The 22,627-nt window shown below is 63.4% G+C and overlaps 4 protein-coding genes across 4 annotated transcripts; 3 read left to right on the top strand and 1 right to left on the bottom strand.

The window, feature by feature from the left end:
- The first annotated feature begins 740 nt into the window (after positions 1–740).
- SLURP2 (secreted LY6/PLAUR domain containing 2) lies at positions 741–4,231 on the top strand. Its single transcript, XM_031690432.2, has 3 exons — positions 741–855; positions 3,112–3,210; positions 3,475–4,231. The coding sequence occupies exons 1-3, from the start codon at positions 804–806 to the stop codon at positions 3,609–3,611; spliced, it is 288 nt and encodes a 95-aa protein (XP_031546292.1). The 5' UTR covers positions 741–803; the 3' UTR covers positions 3,612–4,231.
- Positions 4,232–7,361: 3,130 nt separating this feature from the next.
- LYPD2 (LY6/PLAUR domain containing 2) lies at positions 7,362–10,646 on the top strand. The gene is given in 3 exon segments (XM_072949851.1): positions 7,362–8,655; positions 9,805–9,924; positions 10,373–10,646. Coding segments are annotated over 3 exon segments (378 nt in total). The 5' UTR covers positions 7,362–8,603; the 3' UTR covers positions 10,579–10,646.
- A 2,893-nt stretch (positions 10,647–13,539) lies between these two features.
- Positions 13,540–15,481, top strand: SLURP1 (secreted LY6/PLAUR domain containing 1). Its single transcript, XM_031690430.2, has 3 exons — positions 13,540–14,053; positions 14,457–14,576; positions 14,854–15,481. Exons 1-3 carry the CDS (start codon positions 13,990–13,992, stop codon positions 15,051–15,053), a joined length of 384 nt encoding a protein of 127 aa, XP_031546290.1. The 5' UTR covers positions 13,540–13,989; the 3' UTR covers positions 15,054–15,481.
- Positions 15,482–17,137: 1,656 nt separating this feature from the next.
- Positions 17,138–21,455, bottom strand: THEM6 (thioesterase superfamily member 6). Its single transcript, XM_006211219.4, has 2 exons — positions 20,706–21,455; positions 17,138–18,653 (listed from the first exon to the last, which is right to left on the bottom strand). The coding sequence occupies exons 1-2, from the start codon at positions 21,216–21,218 to the stop codon at positions 18,540–18,542; spliced, it is 627 nt and encodes a 208-aa protein (XP_006211281.2). The 5' UTR covers positions 21,219–21,455; the 3' UTR covers positions 17,138–18,539.
- Between the last annotated feature and the right edge of the window lie 1,172 nt (positions 21,456–22,627).

Genomic DNA, 22,627 nt, shown 5'->3' with positions numbered 1-22,627 from the left:
CTGGGCCAGAAGGGCTGACCCCCTTGAGGTGGCCACTGTACGGCCCCCACAGTGCCCCAGACCCCACCCCTAAACCCCCAGCTTTTGGCAGAACTGTGTGGCTGGTTCCTGGCTCCCATGAAGCCTGGCTCTTGCTCTCAGGAGGGCCCTTCTGGGCTCTCACCCATCATAGGGACTCTCTTAATACCGGGGCCCTTTCTGCTCCCCACCCCCCAGCACTGGGCAAACACGCACAGGTCCTGGGCCCTGCAATACGGTCATGATAATAACCAGGGACCAAGGTCCCTCGTGGCTCCCAGAGAGGCAGGCAGCTCACAACCGCCCCTTTTAGAGGGAGGCCCACTTAACAGGGAAACTGAGGACCATACATTCTGGCTCTCTGGACGCAACTGGTCGCCTAGCTCACCCCCGGGGGCGTGCTGGTGAAGGCCTCTGGGTGGGCCCAGCTCTGAACTCCTTTGCAAGTTAGGGGTGGGGCTGGGCTCGCTGGCCTGTGCCAGGCTCTCCTTCCTGCTCCCCCAAGGAGACCAGGGGCTGTGTGCTGTGTGCCAACCGTCTTATGTGATCCCCAATTTTATACTTTGGGGACAGGAAAGAAGTTCATGAGATTAAGCTAGGCTCTCCGGAGACCACACAGCCATCAGCCTTGGGGCCAGGCTGGACCCCAGTGCTGTCCAGGCCCCAGTCCAGCTCCTCAGCTGAGCTGGCCGCGGGGTGACTGTGTGGGGACTGGGCGGGGCGGAGCAGCTGCAGGTATAAGAGCAGCCGGGCGCCCTGGGAGCCAGACCTCTCCCCAGGAGAACATGAGGCTGCTCCTTGGGCTCCTGTTGGCAGCTGCCTTGAGCCTGGAGCTGGGTAAGTCGGGGCGGGGGTCGGGACCACTTTCCTTCCAGATCTCTTACTGGGCTGTGACTCCCACCTTGGGGGAGCCCACTTCCTGTCCCCTCCCCATCTCCTGGGGCACCAGCCTTCCCCCTCCACCAGCCCCTCCCCTCTGCCTGTGACACCAGGCACCTCCTGGACCTGCAGGGAAGTCATCTGAGCCTCACACTGTCCTTGTCCCTGCAAGGGCTGCCCACTTCTCAGGGCTCTGCCCTCCCCCCACTACCTCCACAGGCCTCCCCACTCCAGCAGTGACCCCCCACACCTGAGTTTGAAGGCCTGCCCTGTTTCCTGGGTCCTCCCTCTCCTGGCTCCCTCCTACCTCCCCTGTAGGTGGGATCCTGGCCTCTCCCCTCTCCACTCCAGGCTTCCTTATAGGGGCAGCTTCCCCACTGCCATCACTTCAGTCTTCCCTGGCTACGCCCACATCCGTGGATGCTGGCTGCATCTGCCCCAGCTTCCAGCCCTTCGCTCAGAGGTTGGCCTGAGGGCATCCTCCCAGATGTCCGAATAGAGCCAGCTGGGCTCCCCTGATCCAACCCCCACCAGACCCTGCTCTCCCAGCCCTCACCTGTTTCCCCTTCTGGGTCAGCTCTCCCTCACCAGCCACGTGGCCCTAAATGAGATGGCCAGAGGAAACGTCTGGACGTCCCTGGCCCAGGCACAGCGCTCCCCCTCCCAGTCTCTGGGATCTGTCCACTGTCTCCACCTGCAGGGACACTGCTAGGGGCCTCTGACTGTGGGAAAGGGGCCAGGCCTCACCACTGACCCCTGAGAACTGCCCCTAGGTCATCAGGGTGGATGGACAAGGAGGGGATGCCTGCAGGAGTCTGAGCTCAAGGCAGGGAAAGCCCTGGTCACCACCAGGGCTGGGTCACAAGGACTGGGTGGCCTCCTCTCCGTCCCTGGGCTCAGTCCAGTTCCGGGGGATCACAGAAGCCTGCCAGGTGCTGTGTCCACGGAAACATCACTGACCAGAGACCCTGCCCTGCCTGAGCAGCTGGCCTCTGAAATCCCATCTGCTCCCACACACAGCAGGCCTCAGGCTGGGGTCACTGCCTTTCCAGTTGGAGAATGGGGGGTCAGAGCCCTGTGGCCCTCTTTCAGGGACCCCATAAGCCTCATCGTCGCTGGTGTCCTCTCCCTGTCACCCAGGGCAGCACAGCCTTCCCCGGGCCTCACACTGGCCCAGGCTTAGTTAACCAAGCAGCACCCAAGTGGGAGGTGAGCTGCCTGCGTGGGGCAGGACAGGAGCCTGGTCTGCTGCCCCCAGAGCCGCCGCCTCTGTCCATCCTCCGTCCTCCGTCCCTCCGTCTCTCCCTCCCTCCCTCCCTTCCTTCCACTAAGCTCCCCTGAGCCCTGCTAGGCACAGAGGAGGGGTGCATTGTGGTGGATGCTCGGGGGGCACCTTCACATCTGGGGCGGTGGGGGTGGGGAGGGAACCCTGAGACCAGGTCACGTGGGAGCAAGGATACATCGCCAGCACCTCAGAGTGGGCTGGTCAAAGGGGCAACATCAACTCTGCCCTAGAAGCCCAGGGGGCCTTCTTAGAAGAGGCGGCATCTGAGCTGGGGCCTGTTTCACCTGGAAGGGCAGGACAGCAGAGGCAAAGCAGGGAGGCATCTGGGAGGGTGAGCAGAGAGGAAGGGAGGCAGGAACCGGTTATCTCACCGGGGCATCCCCGGGGCACAGATATCTCAGTTTTTCCGGTGACACCACCCTGCCCGTCCATGAGGGTCCCTGCCATCTGCCACCCCAATCAGCGCTGCCAGAGTCAGAGAAGTGCTTATGCAGCTTATCAAAGCACCATCGGGTTTGACGTGAGGGTGGCTTCAATCATCTTTCTGGGGCCTTGTGACATCTGCTGCCCACATTGGTGGGGGGCGGGGAATGGGACACCGACCAGCCGACTCCAGCCGCAGCGCTGACCCCAGCGGGGCGGTGGCCCGTTACACCCTGAGCGTGATCACTTGTATCCTGCAATGACCAGTCCCACAGGGTAACAGGGCAGAGGGCCCTGGGCTGAGGCTTGGTACCTGGTGACCTTCTCCCCAGCCCTCTGTCTTGGAGGTCTTGAGGGGTGAGGCACCCCAAGATGAAGGACAGGGGCCCCCGAGAATGGGAATTGGTGCTGGGTGGGAAGAAAGAGTGCTGTCATGCGGGAGGTACCCCCACCTCCGTCCCTGTCTGTGTGTGTCCGTCCATCCTTCCCTCTGCCTGCAACTGTAGCCCAGGCCTTGCAGTGCCACCAGTGCAAGGGCTTCGGAGGATGCGCCCAGAAGACCAAATGCCCATCCAGGTCCAGCCACTGCATCAGTATCGCCACCCGTGAGTAGGGGATGAGGAGCAGGCTGGCCACGCCCTCCTCAGCAAGCGGGGAGACCCAGGCTCAGAGGGGGCGGAGACTGACCCAGCTGTTGGGCAAGTCAGTCCCAGGGCAGGGAGAGCCTCACCCAGTAGCTAAAGCGGGAGGCCGGGTCCACCCGGGGTGGAGGAGGGAGCTGACCCACGTCTCGGTGGTAGGTGGGGCAGGGGGTACGGGCAGCTCGGATCCTTGGGTGGTCTGCAGGATTTCTCTCCTGTCCACCCCAGGGGCCCCTAGCAACTTCCCAGACCTGCCTCTTATCACCAAGATGTGCTACAGAGGCTGCCCTGACATCAGCACCCTGGGCCTGGGCCCCTACGTGTCCATCGTCTGCTGCCAGGCCAGCCTCTGCAACCGTGACTGACCGCCCCCGCTGCCCCCAGCTGCTCCCCCGCCCGCCTCACAGAGCTCCCAGCCAGTCCGGCCCCAAGCAGATGCTGCTCCTGAGGCAGCTGGGAGGGCACTGGGGCTGGGGGCACGGGAGGGGCGCCCCAACTCAGGGCAGGAGTCCAGGAAGCCCAGGGACCCAGAGGCTATGCTGGGGTGGGTTGAAGGAAGGGAGGCCATGGCAGGGAATGGAAGGAGAGAACACAGATACCCTAGAGGTGTGCCGGCCCCCACCACGTGCACACACATGTGCACATGTGCAGCCAGGCGCGGACACGCACCTGGGCAGCTGCTCCTAGAGAAACCTGCTCCTCCTTGGCCGGGAATCTGAGCTTCTTCACAGCCCCCGCTGCTCCTCCCCTCCTGCCTCGCTTCTTTCTCCCAGATCCCCCTCCTCTCTGCCAAGCCCCTCTTGCCCTGAAACCTTTCCCCCGCCCCCCCACAGGAGTCCCTCCAGCCCTGTGACTGTTCACCTCATGGTAGACACAAGGAGGCCTTAAGCTGATGTCTGTGACGGTCACTCACTCACTGAGTGAATGTTTAATCCTAGCTGCAACAAGGCCCCAGGCTCAGCCTTGGGCTGCAAGGTGGAGGAGACCCCCCAGGTCACCCCCAGGCACCCCACCTGGCCCTCTTTTGGGCCCTTGTTCGCGCGGAAGAAAACACAGACAGGCCAGTGAAATTGTGCAGCTGGCAGGCAGGGAGCACCGATGTCCCAGCCGAGGGTGACCAGTACCAAGGCACATGGAGGGCCCTGACCAGGAGACACAGAGAGGGCTGGAGGCCCCAACCAGCCCCCCTGCGGGCCGGACTGGCATCCCTAATGGTGGTCCTTCATGTCAGGGGGACAATGTGCAGAAGGTGGGGAGCTGACCGCCATGGAGGAGAAGGCAAGCCGACTGCTCCCACCCGCACGCCTGCTGCACTGAAAGCCTTTCCAACTGAACCAAAGTTGTAAGCGTCAAAAGAAAGAGATTCTTTTCAGATGATGGTTCAGAATAGAAAGCGAGACGCGTCCTCCAAATGGTTAAACACAGAGTTACTGTCTGACCAGCAGCCCTGTCGCTAGGCACCGACCCGAGAAAGGGACACAGCAACGTGTCCATCACAGTCACAAGGTGGCCCCTGAACTGACGAATGAATAAACAAACGTGGTCGCTCCAGACAATGGACTGTTTTTCAGCCACGAGAAGAAACTAAGTACCGACGAGCAACGACACGGGTGAGAGCATGACACTCAGGGAACGACAGGTCCTGGGGTTCGTCTCCGTGAAATGCCCACAGCGGGCAAATCCACAGACAGAATGCAGATCAGCGGTTCGCAGGGGCGGCAGGAAAACGCGGGATGGGGTGGCAGCCAAAGGGGTTCCTTCTGAGATGATGACAATTTTCCAAACCTGACCCTGATGGGCGATCATACCTGTAAATAGGCCCAAAACGCTTCACACGGGTGAACTGCGGGGTGTGTGAAGTAGATCCAATAAAACTTAAAAATTAGTAAGAAAAAAAAGGTTTCAAGAAAAACAAGGCCCGACATCCTGGCTGAGCAGATTCATGAGGCGGTAAAAATTTAAAACAAAGTGCGTGGGAAAAAAATGCCATAAACCGAACTAAAAAGCAGAAGGTGGGTGACAAACGAGGCGGATTTCTCTCCCACATGAAGGATACGCGCAAGCCCACACAGGCGGCGGGCTCAGCGGCAGCCATACTCCCAGCCAGAGGGGAGCAAAGCAAAGGAAGCGGCATTTTAAATCTTGAGCCGGACAAAAAAGTGGCAAGACAATGATGCCACGAGGGCAGGGAGTCCCCTGTCTGTGTGACCTTGTGGGAATCCCTGCAGCCTCTTGGAGGGCCAGTCGGCACCATCTCTGAAGCTGTAAGGTGTCCCTAGGGTTTTGTTGAATGCGGGCCCCCGAGATGTCACCCAAACACCTGGAGCGGGCGGGAGACGGGGTTAGAAGCCCTGATCACCCGACGCTAGCAGCGCCCTGCGCGCGGGAGCCAGCCGGGCGCTCGAAGGGATGACCGGCCCCCGTGCATGTGCCCCACTGCTGCAAAGAGGAGGCGTGAAGACCGTGCAGTGGAAGATGCTCACTGCAGTGTTCTGAGCAGAAGCCGAGTCCCCCGAGGGCCCACTAGTACAGGGAGTGACGCCCCAGGGCCACTCCGCTGGGTCCTGCTGGAGGGAGAAGCGGGTCACAGCTGCTGCCCCGGGAGCCGTCTCACTGTCCTTGTACTTTCTTTGCAACCTAGAGACGTGGCTTTAAGAGCCCTCAGTCTGCTGTCTGCTCTGCCGGACGCAAGAAGGGGACTGGTAGGCAGAAGCTCAGGTGGGAACCCCTCTCAGCCACCTGGGGGGTCCTTAGAGAAGGTGCAGAGGAGACCACCCCACAGGCAGGCTGGCGGGGAGGCCATGCCGAGCAGACGGAGAAGCACAGCCCTGGTCCTGGCCACATGCTGAACACTGACTCTGGTCACACATTTAGACCTTACCGTCATCGCAGGCTGAACTCTGACCCTGGTCACAGGCTGAGCCCTGACCTGGAGGCTGCCGGAGGAACTGAGGGGAGGGTGTGGGCCTCTCAGCATGAAGCGTCCTAGGCTGGGCCACATTCCTGCTCGCCCTGAGCGGACGGCAGCAGCTCTGCAGACAGGTTCAGCCTGGGCTTCCCCAGTGGCGGCCTGGCGGAAACTCTAGGAGGAGCAGATGCCCAGGGGCCAGGTGTGTTCTGAAAGGAAAGCGGAGGTGGGACCCCTGCGCCTGAGGACAGGAGGTGTGGTGTCGGCTCGGCCTCCGCAGGAGGAGTTGGGCTGGGCTGAAGGAGGAGCCGGGGTGTGCGGGGCGCTGTCTAATCCGGCATCCCCCCCCCCCCCGCAGCGGGCCGCCCGCTGAGGAGCAGACTCCGACAGGCCCGGCTGCTGCCTTGGCTTCCAGCCAGCCCTGGCCGGGTGACCTGCCTGTCAGCTGGCTGCTGGAACCTCCGATCCTGCCCCCAGAGCAGTGGTTGGCACTGTGCCCGGTGGTTCACTGTAGCGAGAAGATGGGAGCCAGCAGGCCGAGTGTCTGACACAGCCTGGGCATTAAGGGAAGGCTAGGTGCCCCCCACCCACACTGGAGCCCCAGCCAGTGCCCAGGGAGACACAGGCCTGCTCAGTCTAGGGTTAAAGACCAGACCCCAAATGGAGCTGATCCCCCAGGACCTATATGAGGCCATGGGGTGGGGTCAAGGGTCCCCAGACAGAATTTCAACCTCAGGAGGCAGGGGTGGGAAGAGCAGGACCAGTCTTGCGGGGTGAGGTTTGGACCCTTGGGGAGAAGATGCAGGAGTCGAATGGGGCCGCAGGGGAGCCCCGAGTGAGCCAGGGCACAGCCCAGCAAGACCGCTGCCTTGACACCTGGGCCCTGTCAGCACCGGTCCCCAGCCCACCCAGGGTTTGCTCTGGCAGCTGTGAGGCCTGGAGGAGGGGTGAGAGGGTCACAGGCGGGACACCTTGGAGAGGCTGAGGAGCAGGCCCCATGGTCCGTGTGGGGGTCGGGGTTAGAGAGAGCAGTGCCTGGGGCCACACTCCAACCCCAGGACCCAAATCCACCTCTCCCCTTGTTATGGAAACGACAGGCCAGCCAAGAAACAAGCACCACTCGGAGGGCTGGAGCACTCAGATTTATTACGCCGGCGGGCTCAGAGGGGCTTCTGCTCCGAAGCTCTGAGCACCTCCAAGACGTGCACATGAGGTTTTATAGGGTTAATTACAAGTATGGGGCCATTAGCCAATAAGGTTCAAACAACAAAAAGCAAGGAATCAGTACACTGGAGCTTATCAATTTGGAACAGATCACGTTACTGACACTTGTTGAGCTTGGATTTACGAGTTAACTTGTTAGCCCAGTAAACTGACACTAAACTTTAGATTTACAAGTTAGCCCGGCAGAACTTATATCAGTAAACCGACACTTCTCACACTTAGATTTGTGACTGAGCTCGTTAGCCCAATAGACTGACACTAAACTTCAGATTTATGAGTTAGCCCAGCAGAACTCAGATCAGTAATCCGACACTTGTTGCACTTAGATTTGTGACTTAGCTTGTTAGCCCAGCTGGGCTTTTCCTTTACACCCTCTCTGAGTCTTGGGCGAGGGTCTTGCTGTCAATTTCCTGCCCTGCAATGGGGCCAGGTGAGCCCTGCCTGAGGGGCAGCCCCCTCAGCCCCATTACCAATCAAGGTGTGCCTGTCCCTGCAGGGGACACCAGGATTAGCGTCCCCAAGTTGACCCTGCCCCTACCCCACTGCCCGCCATCCAAGACCTTTCTGTTGACCCAGCACTTTTCCTGTCTCTGTCCCCTTAAGCCTCAGAGCACATTTTGGCTGGCTGTCCAGGCAGTCAGCGCCTCTGTCACTACACCCCACATGACCACTCCAGAGAAGCTGGGTGCTGGGAGCTGGGGCACCCCGGAAGGATTCAAACCCAGAACCACTAGACCAGGAACCTGCCCTGGAGATAGCAGTGGGACCCAAGGCGGAAGGGGTGCCTGACAGAGGCAGGAGTTGGGGTGCAGGGAAGCCCCACCCTCTGGAGGGGAGTGTCTTCCCTAGATGCAAAGGCCAGGGTGTCCCAGGTTAGGGGAGGAGGGGGAGGGCGGAGAGCCCCAGGCCGAGGGAGTTACAAGGGGGTAAGGACCCCCCAACCCTAAGCGGGGGGGGGGTCTTGAGGGTGTGGGGAGGGGCCCAGACTGCAGGAGGTGGAGGAGTGAGGGAGGGGCAGGGAGGGGCCTGGGGGAGGACCACAGAGGAGTGGGGCATCCAGGTGCAGGCAGGTGGGGCCCAGTAGGTGGGTAGGCGGGTCTCTGCACCTCTGCCACCCACGGGAAAACTGATCCCGCTAATCTATTTGGCTGACCAGTCAGGTGGCTGCACTGGGTGTTTGTCATCCCTGCCAGGCAGGCCCAGCACCAGCTGCGGGGACTGGACCATGCGGGGGACACGGCTGGTGCTGCTGGCGCTGGTGCTGGCTACTGGAGGCGGTGAGCTCGGTGAGGGGTGCAGGCGTAGCCGGAGGGGCAGCACCTGGTGGGGGACAGGGGGAGAAGGAGCGCAGGGAGGCTGGGGGGAGGTGAGCGAGAAGGGAGAGAGGCGGTGGGGTGGGCCAGGGACACGGGGCCCCAGGGCATTCAGGTCACCCACAGCCCAGGTGTGAGTGCGGAGGAGCACGGCAGGAAGGGCTGAGCCTGGTCAGGTGGTTGGTGGCCAGGACCCTGGGTGCCGGCTGGGGAGCCGCCCTTCATCGAGGGCGTGGGCACCAGGAAGGGCCTTCTGCTGGGAAGGGCAGGCAGGGTCAGGATCCTGCTCCCTGGGTCCAGGGCTGAGGTGCTGAGGCCGGTCTCAGGAGGTGCCTCAGGGACACCCGGGAGGTGCCGAGGGCAGGGGGAGCAGGAGATGGGGAAGAAGGAAGCAAACCCAGACACATCGGGGGACTTGGGGTCTGGGAGAACACCTGGGGGAGGTGTCCCAGGCCCCTGGGGACCCACGCCCGATCAGAAAAGGGGCCGGGTGGAGCAGGCCCCAGCCAGACGGTTCTGCCCATTTCCTAGAGGGGGAAACTGAGGTCATCCCAAGAGAGGCAGCACTCAACGGGGGCCGAGCAGCTGCGGCCTCGCTGTGCGCGGGGGGCTGCTCGGGCTGCCATGGTGGGGCTGGGGCACCAGAGCTGGAGGAAAGAGGACCAGCCTGCTCCCCCTGCCCCTGCCAGCCTGTGCCCTGACCCGCCTGGGTCCCACCGGGCGTGGCTCTTCTCCCTCCCTTGTTAGGCTGGCACCATGTACCTCCCTTGCCTGATCCCTGATCCCCACGGCAGCCCTTTGAGTCCTGCACTTTGCTGACGCGGACCCCGAGGGGGTGGCCCGCCTCCCTACCCCGCCAGGCCCTTCACCACGGGGGCACCAGTGCTTCGGTTTCCCTGTGCCTCCCCAGCACTTCCGAAGCTGCTTCATCTCTCCCTTGGCCGTGGTGGGCACACTCTGCCTCAGGGCCGGGGGCCCCAGCTCACACGCAGCTCTTGAATCTTCCTGGAGTTTTGGCCGGCAGGCGACTGGACCCTGAGCAGCACTGTCCCCCTCAGCCTGGGTCTCTGGGTCAGAGGGCTTGGGAGGGGCAGGGCCTGCCTGATCCACCCCTCATCACCCTGCAGTGCTACACCTGTCACAAGCCCAGCAGCCTGTCCGGTTGTGTCACTGCCGCCACCTGCAACGCCAACGAAACCATGTGCAAGGCCACACTCTACTCCCTGGAGATGGGTTAGTGGGGCTGGGGGGGCAGGGCTGGGGTCCCAGGGGCAGGGCTGCCTCGACCCAGGCACTGCTGGCCAGCCCTGGCCCCCAGTGGGCAGCGAGCAGCCATCACCCTAGTCATTTCCAAAGGGCTTTGGGTCCAAGCAGCCGGGACTCTCCCCCTCCCCCTCCCCCCCTTCCCTCCCATAACGGGGACATCTTCAGTCTTGCTTGGGAGTCACCGGGAGGGAGCTGCCCCGTCCAGCAAGGTGTCCTGTGCAAGTCGCCGGGCACCCGGCGCACAGTAGGCGCTCAGCCTGCAGCGGTGGGAGGAGAGGGGGCTGGGTCACGGAGGGGCTGAGACCGGTGTGGCGGCCCCAGAGTGGGCGCTGTGCGAGGTGGCCGGGCTGGGGCTTGGAGGCCATGGAGGACGTGGCCACAGGCCAACCTGACACTGGTACCCCTGTGCCCCCAGTGTACCCCTTCCCGGAGGACTCCACAGTGACCAAGTCTTGTGCCAGCAAGTGAGTGCCCTCGGACGTGGACGGCATTGGCTTGACCCAGCCCGTGTCCTGCTGCAACACTGACCTGTGTAACATGGATGGGGCGCCTGCGCTGGGCAGCCCCTAAGGCCTGGCCTTCACCCTCCTGCTCATCCCCCTCTGGAGCCTTGGCTTCTAGAGCCCGGCCCTCCAGCCTCGAGCAGCCCCGCTCTGAGTGCCACTGAAGAATATGGGCCCTCACCTGCACCAGGTCTCCTTGAATCTCTTTTCTGTGGGGAGCTGTCCGCTAGCGGGGGAGGGGGGAGCGCCCGCTTCATCTCCAGCTCCATCACCCAGTCGGCCTCTGCCCGGCCCCGCCACCCAGGCTCTCTCTGGAGCTGTCTCTCTCCTCGCCCACATTGCCACACCGTCTGTCCATCTGCCCTCCGTCTCCCCTTGGTGTGTAAGTGAGGAAGGTCACTAGTCCTGGGACACCCACACAAACCAGGCAGGGCTCTGCCCTCCTGCCTCCAGGTCCTGGGAGCTCTGGGGGCCTGCCTGGGGTAGGGCAGGAAGCAGGCCCCCACGGGCAGGGGGAGCACCACGTCCGCCAGGACTGGGGCAGGGGTCCCTTCTCAGAGGAGGGGGCATTAAGGCCGAACTTGAATGACAAGAGAGATTGGCTGGGTCGAAGAAGGCAGGCCAGGCCAGGTGAACAGCAGGTCCAATGGGGCCAAGAGTGACCCTGGACCTGGGATTACTCCGTGAAGTGCTCGCTGCTCTCTGGCCTGGCCCCAGACAAGCCTGACCTGTGGTCGGGCCTGTGGTGACACAGCCTCTGTGTCATGCGGCAGAGGGTGTGGAGAAGGGGAGGCGGGCTCCTCTGGAGAGTCCACCTGGCCCCACCCTCACCAACCCCCACTCCCTGGTGCCCAGGGCCGCCAAGCTCCAATGCAGAAGGGACCTTCATTTCACCTTGGCCTTGGGCCAGCACCAAAGCCTCCAGACCACCTCCCAGAGGCCCACTGCCTGATGGGCCTCTTGAACTGCCCCCGACCCCCACCCCGCCACATACGTGGTCCTACACATGCTCAGCACAGGCTCAGGCACCTGGGGAAGGACAGACTGAGGACAAGCAAGACATGGGCCCCTAGCACCTGGGGCCCACCCTTTCCCCCTCCCCTCCCTGCTCTGAAAGCTTCTCCTAAGCTACTGGGCAAGGGGGCCCCCTGGGCTGGGAGGGGCGCGCGGCACCCAGCATCTCCTGCCAGGCTGAGGCGGGGCTGCAGAGCTGTCCTCTGGCACCACAGGGGTGCCGACAACCCTGCGTCTAGGGAGCCCCCTCTGTCAGCCCTCACCCCCTTCAGCCGTTCCCTGCTCCTGGATGGAGTCCGGCAGCAGCGGGACCTGGGGCGGGCCAGTCCTGGGGTGAGGACCCGTGGTTGGGCACCCGTGGGGGCACCCCACACCTGCGGAAGAAGAGGCCGGTGGCTTAGAAGGTCCCCTGTTCCTTGGGCCCCAGGGACTCCACACCTCTGCTTCCTGTGGGCAAGACTTGCAGTCTGAACAGGCTCCCAGAGGCCAGGGCCCCCGCAGGCCGCCTGCCTGCAGAGCTCCTTGGCAGACCCCCGGTGCAGAAAGGGCCCGGGATGCACAAGCACTGTCTCGGATGCCGTGTTTTGGGCTACGACTCAGAGTTTTGACCTTGTGAAGGGGGAGACACTGTCCTCAGGCCTGCTTTTCTCCTGTCTCCCATAAAAGTGGAGAGCGGGGGTCACTTGGCCTTGGAGCCTGGATTGAGACTCAAGAAACACACAGACCACCCTACCAACGTGGGAAGGCTGTGTTCCCCCCTGGATACCCGCCCCCCTGAGCACCCTCCCTGCCGTCCTCCACCTCCGAGGTCTTCCGGCCCCTTCAAAGCCAGGGCAAGGGCCCTTTCCAGGCGGTCTCCCCCTGTGGTACTCTGTGTCTCCTGTCCTGGAGCCCAGACCAGCCTGCTTTGTGTGTGGCACACCCACCCCGCCGCTGCTCCATGTCCACCTCCACTGTGACCTTCACCCGCGAGCTGACGGTCCTCGGCCTGGTTTACACACAGAAGAAGGGGGTCAGGATGTCTCATGAGCAGATCTGGCCACACAGGAGACCGGGGAGCCAGGAGCCAGTCCGTCTATCAGGCTCCAGGCCAGACGCTCCTTGGCTCCTCTCGCAACACCCTGGGTGCGTTCGTGGACTCAGCCCGGGGGAGGGGCAGTGCTGTCTGTGCCCACGCCTGCTGGGTGTTGCCCGATTGTTTGATTTGCAGTAACCACAGTCTCTCCCTTTGCAAACAACGCCCTCCCTTTGTTCCCTTGCATCCACCTCTCAGGCCACGAGGCCAGGTCACTTCTGTCCTTGCAACTGCCCTGGGGCCCTTGTCCTGTCATACAAACAGAAATCCAGTCTGGAGGAATGAGAGAGCCACCCCAAGGCCACGCACGGAGACAGCAGAAAAGGCGAGACAAAGCCTAGGCCTCCTGGTGCCAGCTGGAGCTCCTCCCAGTATGTCACCCTGTCTTGAGATTGGGGCGTGACTCCCTACCCAACAGCAGGGCCCAGCCACCCACCCTCCATACAGCATATACCCCTTCACCTACCACCTACCCCCACCTTCCCAACCAGCCAGCCCTCCATTCATACATTGTCCATCCGTTCATTCCTCTCTCCACCCACCCACTCTCTCAAACATCCATCCACTCAAGTCTTTTCAACCACTCATCCATCCGCCCATGTATCCTTTCATCCAGCCATCCATCCATGCATCCAGCCATCCACCCATCCACACAACCACTCACTGAGCCCTCAGAGGACAGAGAAACCAGAGAGGCTGGGATACCAGAAAGGACTCTGGATGACTGGGCCCTACGGACAGGAAATGAGAGATCCCACCAAGAGGAGGAGCACAGCAAGGCCATGGGCCTGGGGAAGTGCAGTGGGAGGGCCGGGCAGGCCAGGAGGCGGGGGGTGGGGGTGGGTAGAGCCCTGTTGTCTGGGGCCCAGAATCAGGAAACTCAGGCTTGGGCTAAAGCCATTTGTGGGGAAGGGGCTGGCAGTGAGGAGGGGGCCAGTCCAGGGTCCCACACTCATCAGCCTGAAAAGAGTGTGGTGGGCCCACACCACCCTCACACTCCCCCAGGCACTCACCTCCACACCTGGCATGACACCCCACCTCTGGGCCTCTGCTCTGGAGGGTCCCTGGGTCAGGTCTACACCAGGAGGGGATGTCTGGGTGTGGAGATTGGCCTTGGCCTCGTTAGGTTTCAAATAGACGTGAGTCCAGGCCAGGGCCCACCAGAGGGGCCTGCGCTTCCCGTGTGGCCCCACTGCACCGCAGACAGGCTGCAGGGAGGGGTGCCAGGCGGGCTCCAGCACCAAGGGGTCCTGTTCCCCAAGGCGTAGGAGTGCTGTGGCCACCCACACAGCCTCCCGCCAGTGCCTCCCACTTCTGTCCTGTGCCATCCGACTGACTCACATGCCACTCCCACCACCACCCAGAGTAGGAGCCTGAGCGCGGGGTATAAATCCCCATGGGAGGCCGGCAGAGGCCTCTCTAGCCTCCTGAGCACGAAGAATGGCCTCTCCCAGGGCCCTGCCACCGCTGCTGCTGCTCGCTGCGCTCTTGGGTGCACACTCTGGTGAGTGCGGCAGGGGTGGCTGCGGAGGGGTCCTCGCCTGGCCCACCTCCTCAGTGGTGAGGGGGTGTCCAAGGGCTTTGAGTGGAAGCCCTCCTTAGGCCCAGGGGGCTCACCTCCCTCACCCTAAAAGAGCCTCCTGGTCCTGAGCCTGGCTTCACCGGGGGCAGGGGTCACGGCCCGTTCTCCAGGCAGGAAAACTGAGGCTCGGGTAGAGAGATGCAGTGTTCAGGTCCGCCGCCCCCAGCCCCAGGCTTGAAGGGTCTCAGCGAGGCGAGCCCTGCCAAGCAGACCTGTGGGGATGCCCCAGGGGAGGGCCACCCCCATCTCTTCTCCAGCCTCCTTCCTGCCTCCAGGACTGGTCTCAAGGTCAGGTGATGAGGGTCTGCCCCTACCCTTCACCCAGGTGAGGCCTTCAGGTGCTTCACGTGCAAGCAGCCCACGTCCATTTCTTTGTGCAAGAACATCACTCGCTGCAAGCCAGAGCACACGGCCTGCAAGACCACGCTGGTGGCGGTGGAGTCAGGTGAGGCTGGGGGGTGTTGGGGGCGGGGGTCCAGCAGGCTGGCTCTGAAGGGCTGCCCAAGGGCTGCATCGGCCTCGGCTCTGGGCTCCCGTCCCAGGGCCACACCGCGGACCCCGACAGGGCACTGGGGGGCAAGGAGGACTTCCCAGGCCTGCTGTTAGTTCAAGGGTCTCAAGGTGGCGTGGGAGGCGGTGGGAAGGTCAAGGTGAGGTGCATGGAGGCGGGGACGGCGCTGGGCAGTGGGGGGGCTGGCTCTGACCCCTGCCCGCCCTGGCAGAGTTCCCCTTCGGCCAGAGCCCTGTGGTGACCCGCTCCTGCTCCAGCTCCTGCACGGCCACTGACCCGGACAGCTTTGGGGTCAGACACCCTGTCTTCTGCTGCTTCCGTGATCTCTGCAATTCTGTGGGGGCCGCCAGGCTCAGTGCCGGGGCCCTGGCCACTCTGGGGGCCACACTCCTCAGCCACCTCCTTCCCTGAAGAGCCTGGCTCTGCCAGTGGCCACCACTGCTGGCACGCCTCCATGGCCCAAGCTCCCTGGGCCTCAGGTTACCCGTGGGACCCTAGGGGAGCTTCCCAGGTGGGCCTGGGTCTTCCCAAGTGCGTGGGAAAGGGTGTGAAGTGCTGCACCCACCAATCTCCACGGGCCTCGTCCCCTCCTCTGACAATGGGCCTGTTACACCCTTGGCCCTGGGGACAGCTGAGATTCCATGAGATTGTGTGCACGGAATACTAAGGCTGTCCAGCTCCCCCCAGGCCCCCAGGGCTACTGAGAGGTTCCCAGGGGCCAGCCTGCCGGCCGGAGGAGCAGCAAGAGTGTCCTCGGGGGCTGAGCACCCCCAGGGCCCAGGGTCCTTGGGCCCCAGGAGAGCCCGCCTCAAGCTCCTGCTTCCCCCTCACATGGCTCCCAGCTGTCCCCGGGTGTGACCTGCTCCAGCCCCACTGTAGGCAGGTGGAGGCAGGAGCCTGAGTTACCCCAGGGGCGTCAATGCCCCTCTCCAGGCACAAGTTTCCATTGGGCTTTCTGGGCCGGGCATTTTCCAGATTCTGTGTATGGCCAAACCTCCAGACAGCCCCACTGGACCCTGCATTTGGAGGCAAGAAGCCAGGGCTACGGCCTCCCCTTGGGGTCTGAGCAAGCCCAAGTCACTCCGCCTCAGCTTCACCAGCAGAGCCACAGGGAGGGTGCCTTCAGGTCTCTGAGGCGGGAAGGGCAGATGGGAGAGGCTTGGCAGCCGCCCATCCCCCAGGAAGGCTGGTGGGCGGCCGGGGGCACCTGCAAGGCCTCCGCTCTGCTCAAGCGTGGCCAGCAGAGGGCGTGCGCCCCTCAGGCTCCTCCCAGGGGCAGCCAGGTCAGGGTCTCATACCCCAGACACCCAGAGATCGGCCACCAGGTCCTCTCCATCCCATCCTCTGCCCTGGCCCTCCCTGCCACCTGCCCAGGACTGAGACACCCCCCCATGGTCTGTCCTCCAAACATAGACTGAGAGCCTCCTGTCCTCCTGTCCCCCTGCCCCCTCAGCTGGGGTGCATCTCCCTGAAGTGGACAGAGAAGTCCCCATGCCCCGGGGAACAGCCACACTCAGCCCAGATGCCCTTGAACATCTTGAACCACACCCCCCTGGTCGCCTCCCACACACAGGGTGCCAAGCAGGGCAGACTACGGCCAGGCACCCCCAGCCGGGCTCCCCAGCCCCTGCCCTGCTCCAGAGTCCCAGCCAGCCACTCAGAACCACTGGCTGGACCTGCCTGGGCCTAGACCACCTGGGGGCACCATTTCCTGTCTGCAGTCCCATTTGTAAACTTGTCCCGGCTGACAATGCTCAACTCAGACAACTGCCATGACCCCCCCCAACCCCCCTGCCTCGTGGCCCACAGCACCTGTGCCAACGTCTCTTAAGTGAAGAGAAACAGACATCTGATGCGGATGCCACTGGCTCAGGGCAGGCGTGAGGCACAGCCTGTCAGGCCCCAAGGCCCTCAGACCTGGCGGGAGACGGAAAGGGCAGCAGACCACTGACCTGCCACGTGCTTCTCCACTCCCGCTGCCGCATCCCTGAGTGCCTGCTGCAAACACAGCTGCTTCCAACTGCTCTTTCTCAAGTCCGCCTGGGCCCTCCTGGGCAGAAGGTCAGGGCACAGACACCCCCCTCACTCACCTGCCCTGTGTCCTCTCAGGGGGCCCTGCAGAATATCCCTGTACTCCGCCCCCACCCATCCCCCCCACCCATGAAGGCCCACTGACCTGTGTCCCCACGTGCCTCCCCCGACTCTGCCTAGTGACCCCCCCAGGGGCCTGGGGGCCCAGACCCAGAATCTGGGGCACAACCTCACAAGCCCCTGTGGAGGACTGTGGATGAGGAGGGCCAGGGGCTGTAAGAGGCTTTGGGCAACTCCTTTCTGGCCTTGGTCCCATGCTCCATGGACCAGGGACGAGTCCTGCCCTGCCAGCCTGGCCCCAAAGTTCATATAACAATTTGGGCAACACCCCCCTCCACAGCTGTAAGTGGCCCGCCACTTCCCTGGCGGGGGTGGGCCTCAGAAATGAGGACTCCCCAGCACACTCACATTTAACACCCTTTAATCTTGGGCTTCCTTTAAATAAAATGGCAATATTGCAGCTTTCCCATGGCAGCTGTAAGGTGGACGACAGCGTGGGGATGGCGCGGGATCGGGGCGTGGCTGTGCTCTTGGCTCCAGCTGGCAATGGGGTTTCTGGAACGGGGCGGCAAGGAGGCAGTTCCAGGCCCCAGCTGCTCTGCCCTGTCCCGAGGGCCGGCGGGGGCAGCTGCAAGCAGGCACCCTGCCCTGGGCAGTCACACACATGGCAAGCAGCAATCCTACACCCAGGGACCTGACCTCAGGGTCCCCAGCCAGCCAGGGACCAAGGCCCGCCTCACTTTGCCCCTGGTGCTCCTGGAGGCTCCGGGCCAATGCCTGCTTCTCTCCAGGCCTCCCTTTCTGCAGCTGCAAGGCAAGGGACTGGGCAGGAGCGGGAGACCTCAGCCACCATTGCAGCAGGCTGGTGAACCCATCAGGGAGCCCCAAAAGCAGCTGCCAGGACCCAGCAGCCACGAAGACCTCTCTCCAGTCTCAGCCTATCAAGAGAGGCAGCTCTTAGAGCAGGAAAGAAAAAATCAATAGCGGGGCCAGATGTCAGGCAAGGACAGCCCCAGTGGGTGGACAGTCTGGGGTGCTGCAGGCCCAGATAAAGCAGGGCCCCGCCCAGCATCACAAGCACGGCCTTATGGGTGCTGAGGGGTGCAGAAGGGTGAAGGCACCCAGGCAGATGCCCACCTCCCAGCTCTCCTTAGCAGCAGGCCCCAATTAGGACACCCCCAGCTATGGGAGCTACCCACCTCCACAGGGGCCCCTGCGCCAGTGGACCTGCACTGGCCTCAGCACACTCTCTGGGGCCACAAGTCTCTGCTGCAGGCCCTCCCCCTCCCTCCCTCCCCTGCAGCTCCTGGCTGTCCCTGAGTCAGGTCTCGAGGCCCTGGCCTGGCCAGCCTCAGCTCTGCTGTGCCCCCAACAGCAGCTCAGACTCCAAGCTCCAGCAGGGCTCAGGGCAACTCGAGGTGGTCCCCTGCTCCAAGCACTCAGGCCCTTGGAAGCCTGGCTCACCTGCAGGGCGGGCCATCCCCCACCCCCCACAGGCTGCAGGCCAAGGGCCAGGGGCCCCCACTTTGCCCATCAGCACTGCCCTGAGGGCAGAGCTGGTCTGGGTGCCTCTGTCACCCCCATCCCATGCTCAGTGCAGGATGAGGCATAGAGGGGCATGGGTAATGGGGGCGGGGGAGGGCCCTGAGCATGTGAATGGGGCCCGGCTGGTCGCCAGGCTACTCCAGTTTGGAGAGAGCCTAGCCCAGCCAGCCCATTTTCCACTCTCTGCCGGCGGCAGGCGGGGAAGGATAGGCAGTTGCCCCCAGGCCAAGGCTGGTGGGCAGGGCAGGCCAGCTGCGGTGGTCACTCGTCCTTGACGACATCGCTGAGCCCACTCTCGGCCCGGAGCAGCTGGCTGCTGGCCTCATTGTAGGCAATCCAGTGCTGCAGGTCTTCCGGCAGCTCAGGGGGCTCCACCTGCAGGGGAGAGCAGGGTGAGACTCCCATAGGCCACCCGCTGCCCTGTGGATGAGCAGCATTGTGGGGAGGGGGACCCAGCCAGGTTGCTGCCCTCACACCTCTGCTCATGCTGTTCCCTCTGCCTGAATGCTGTTCCCCGGCCCCAAGGGGGTGTTCTCCTCCTCCCCTTCCAGGTATCCCCTCCCTGACACCCTCCCAGGCCCCTTGGTGCTTCCTCTCCCCCATCCTAGCTTTCGAGACACCACCCTGCCTTTGTTGGGCCTGTCTTCCCCAAGCCCACGCCCTCTGCACATCCCCAGAACCCGGGCAAAACCCTCTGAGGCCAGCAGCAGATGGCAGGAGACCCAGAGTGACCAGAGGCCTGTGGGAACAGAATCCAGAGTAGAGTGACTGCTGGGAGAGCCCTGGGCAGGGGCTTGTCTGAGCCCCTCTCGTTTTCAGTGCGCCAACGGGAGCTGGACTCCACCTCCCAGGTTGGCTCTGAGCCTGACCACCACCACTGCCCGCCCTCCTACTCAGCCACACCTGCCACTTCCCTGCCAACCCGGCCATTTTGTGATGGGGGCAGGTGAGAGACTGGGCCAGGTGGAGGGGTCTGAGGCCCTGAAGTGGGGCTTTGGGGGCTCTCAGGGAGGAAGGAGCGTCAGGGGGGCTGGGCAGAGGTGCACAGAGCCAGGTTACTGGGCGAGTCTGGGCAGAGCTGGGCCTGGCTCTTGGACGCATCCTCCTCCCAGCCCAGCTGTAACGACCAGAGCCAGACTCGGCTGCAGCCAAGCTCTCCCCACAAGGCCACACTGTCCATGTGGATCCCTGGGCACTGGACTCAGCCTGCCCCACACTAAATCCCAGGTCGCATCCGGGACCCTCCCGCCCCAAGGGCTCAGGCTGGGTGACTCCTGGCCATGCCCTGGCCCTCCTATCTGTGGCTGGGCATCGTCGGGGCATCCCTGCCATGCTGCGGTATGAACCCCCTCACTTCTCATGTGGACCTCACGCATCAGCCCACACCTGACCATGTGGCACCCTCCCCTGAGGGAAAGTGGTCTTGACTCCCTCTCCTCCATCTTTCGGTCACAGCACTCAGCTCATCAATTTAAGGCATCAATGGCCACCTGCTGGCCTCCGGACACATGCAGGGACACACAGAGCATCTCTGGGGGTGTGGGGTGGGGAGAGACCCAGGCCCTATGGGGGTGTTCCTGACTCAACAGAGACAGAAAACCAGGGGGCTAAGCCTGTGGCCTGCTGTGCAGCCTCGGGCAGCTCCCATCGCCTCTCTGAGTCTCAGTTTCCCCCCTCTGATATAAAGGAAAGGCTGGCCTCTTAGATTAAGGTGAGGCTGTGTCCCTCTGCTCTGGTCCAGGGCCAGAGATGGCACTGCCCTGCCTGAGAGCACCTATGGGTCTGGGAGTCCCTAGCTCTGGCACGGAGGCTCCAGGCACGATTTTAGGAACCTGCTTGCGGCAGGAGCCTGCCCCAGCAGCCATCACCATGGCGGCATCCCCAGGGCCCGGCTGCCATGCAGCAGTAGCAGGCCATGCTGTACCAGGAGGAGCAGGGCCTGGGGAAAGGCCTTGAGCCTCAGGCAGATGCTGTGGCCTTCTTCTCTCCACCTGCAAAAGGCAGAAGGGCCTGCAACTCTCTGGGACTCAATCCCCACCCCACACCTAGGTGATGGTGACCCAGCCCCTTAGCTCTAAGCTAGGTGAAGGGAATCCCAGGTCCTTGAGAACTCCCAGAAACCTCCTCCACGGACAACCTCCCCCTCCTTCCTCCATCCTCCATTCAGAACCAAGGACCGGTGAGGCTGACTCCACACTCCGACTGAATCTGACTATGAAAAGTTGATCAGGGGACCTGGGAAGGTCCCAGTAAGAACAGCATCAGTGAAAAAGGCCCTGGGTCCAAAAGAAAGCGCTGGAGCACTACTTAGCAGGGCAGAGGCACTTCAAGGAGGGGTAGGCACTGGGCCTTCCTAGGGCTGGGGGCAGGGATCAGGAGTCCTCCGGGTCCGGCGGAAGGAGTGAACTCGGGACGGGGGATGCTCACCCGGCGCTTGCACAGGTGCTGCACGACGCGCTCCGGGGAGGTGCCCAGCACGTGCTGGCGAGAACGCACCAGCGCGCACACGAAGCCGTCTCGTAGACTGATGAAGCGCGCCTCCAGGTAGAAGGCGCGGTCGTCCCAGCCCAGCAAGCGGGTGCGCACCTCGAACGGCTCGAGCAGGCGCAGCGAGCGGCGGTAGCGCGCGCACGAAGCGGCCAGCACGGCCCGGGCCCCAAGAGAACGCAACGCCCCGAGCACGCCGCAGCGGGCCAGGTGCGCGGCGCGCGCCACGTCGGCCTCGCGTAGGTAGCGCGCGTTGTTCATGTGCAGCAGCAGGTCCAAGTCCGAGGGCAGCACGCGGCCCGCGTAGCCCTGCTCAGCCAGCAGGTCGCGGACGCGCGGCTGCAGCAGGCGCGCGCGCAGCACGGCGCACGGCACGCGCACCAGGTACCAGCCATCCAGCAGCGCGAAGTAGGCGAGCGCCAAAGCCAGCACCGCCACGAGCAGCTCCAGCATGGCGGCCGCGGCGGCGGCGGCGGCGGCGGCGGCGGCGGCGGCAGGCGACGCGCGCGGCGAAGCCCTCAGCGCGGGTGCCAGCTGTGCGCGCGGCGCCGTGGCCAGAGCGCTGCTACCCGCGCCCCGCGGTCCCGCCTGGGAACCCGCGAGAGCGGCGCGGCCGGAGCGAACCACCTCGCGAGGCCGGCTGAGGGGGAAAAGCGCCAGAGGTCGCCGGCGCCGCAGGCTGGAGCCCCGCCCTGTTTCCCCCCCCCCCGACTCTCAGTGGTCCGTCCCATCCCCCGCCGCTAGCGCCGCTTTCGCTTTTCCCCGGGGCAGGCGGGGCACGGGGCGGCGCGCCACAGCGGCCTCTGGCGGCCACGCCCCGCTCTGCAGGCGCAGGAGCTTCCCGGATCTCCCACAGCGTCGCGCCCTTGCTCGGAGCGCTAGCCGCCCCGGTAGAGCCTGACTGGCCCCAGAGATTCCGCCTCTAATCTGGGAGGGTCAAAGTCTCCAGCACTTCCGTGGCTTAGGGTTAGGGTTAGAAATGGACTCAGCCCGGTCCCCGGTGGCGCTGCTTGGAGACTACAGGAAACCAACCCTCCTCTGCTCCAAAACCTGCAGAGCTCCCGACTCCCGCAGGGCTATAGCCCCAGCGCTTGTGCGGCGGATTCATCAGAGCCTGGCCCCAATACACCTTTTCAGTCCCAGCCTGTAACCTCACTAACCCTTCCCCCTCATTCATCCCTCCCCACCCCTCCACCCCCAGGATCCTGATAACCATCATTACCAAGCATTCCCACCCTTTGTCCCTTTAGAAACTGGGATGGAGCGGGAGGAGTTGATAAATGTAAATGACTCAGCAGTGGATTCAAAGGCTTTTTGCCTTAGGCACTTGGGACGCCTGTCCAGGAGAATGTGTCACACAGTCACGTGTCCTGCCCCTCTTCTCTGCAGGACCAAAGGGGGAAGGCCCAGAGAAGGCCTCGCCAGCTCTCCCAGCTGGCCTCCAGGGCTCTCCAACGACTGCATCTGTCTGTGACCGCAGAGGCTGCCTACTTAGGTCTGTGCTGGAGTCCGGGGATGGGTGGGTTTAAGGAGGTACTGAGTGATTTCTGGGGACCAGTGGCTCTGAGAACAGGTTCGGCAGCAGCTGGACCGAGCCAGCTAGGCTGTAGTTCAGTCCACACCTGCCTGGGCCTGGGGTTTCAGGGTTCTCGAAGGACTCTTGGAAGAAGGAGCCCCGGGGCCAGCCCCATCCCACAGTCCACACTGGGGCTGGGCAGCCTCCTGCACCTTGGTCACCTTTGGGGCAGAGGCTGTTTTTTGCTTTTCTGGCTTTGCTTCTGGGACCGGCAGCTGCGCAGAGGGGGATCCGGTTTTTCCTGAGTCCCTGGATCTGCTTGGACGCTCCCAGGGGCAGGGAGCTC

This window comes from Vicugna pacos, chromosome 25 (genome assembly GCF_048564905.1).
Source record: "Vicugna pacos chromosome 25, VicPac4, whole genome shotgun sequence".
In the NCBI taxonomy this organism is placed as follows: Eukaryota; Metazoa; Chordata; class Mammalia; order Artiodactyla; family Camelidae; genus Vicugna; species Vicugna pacos.
Note: the sequence above shows the minus strand (reverse complement) of the source record. Positions and strands in the feature narration are given on the sequence as shown.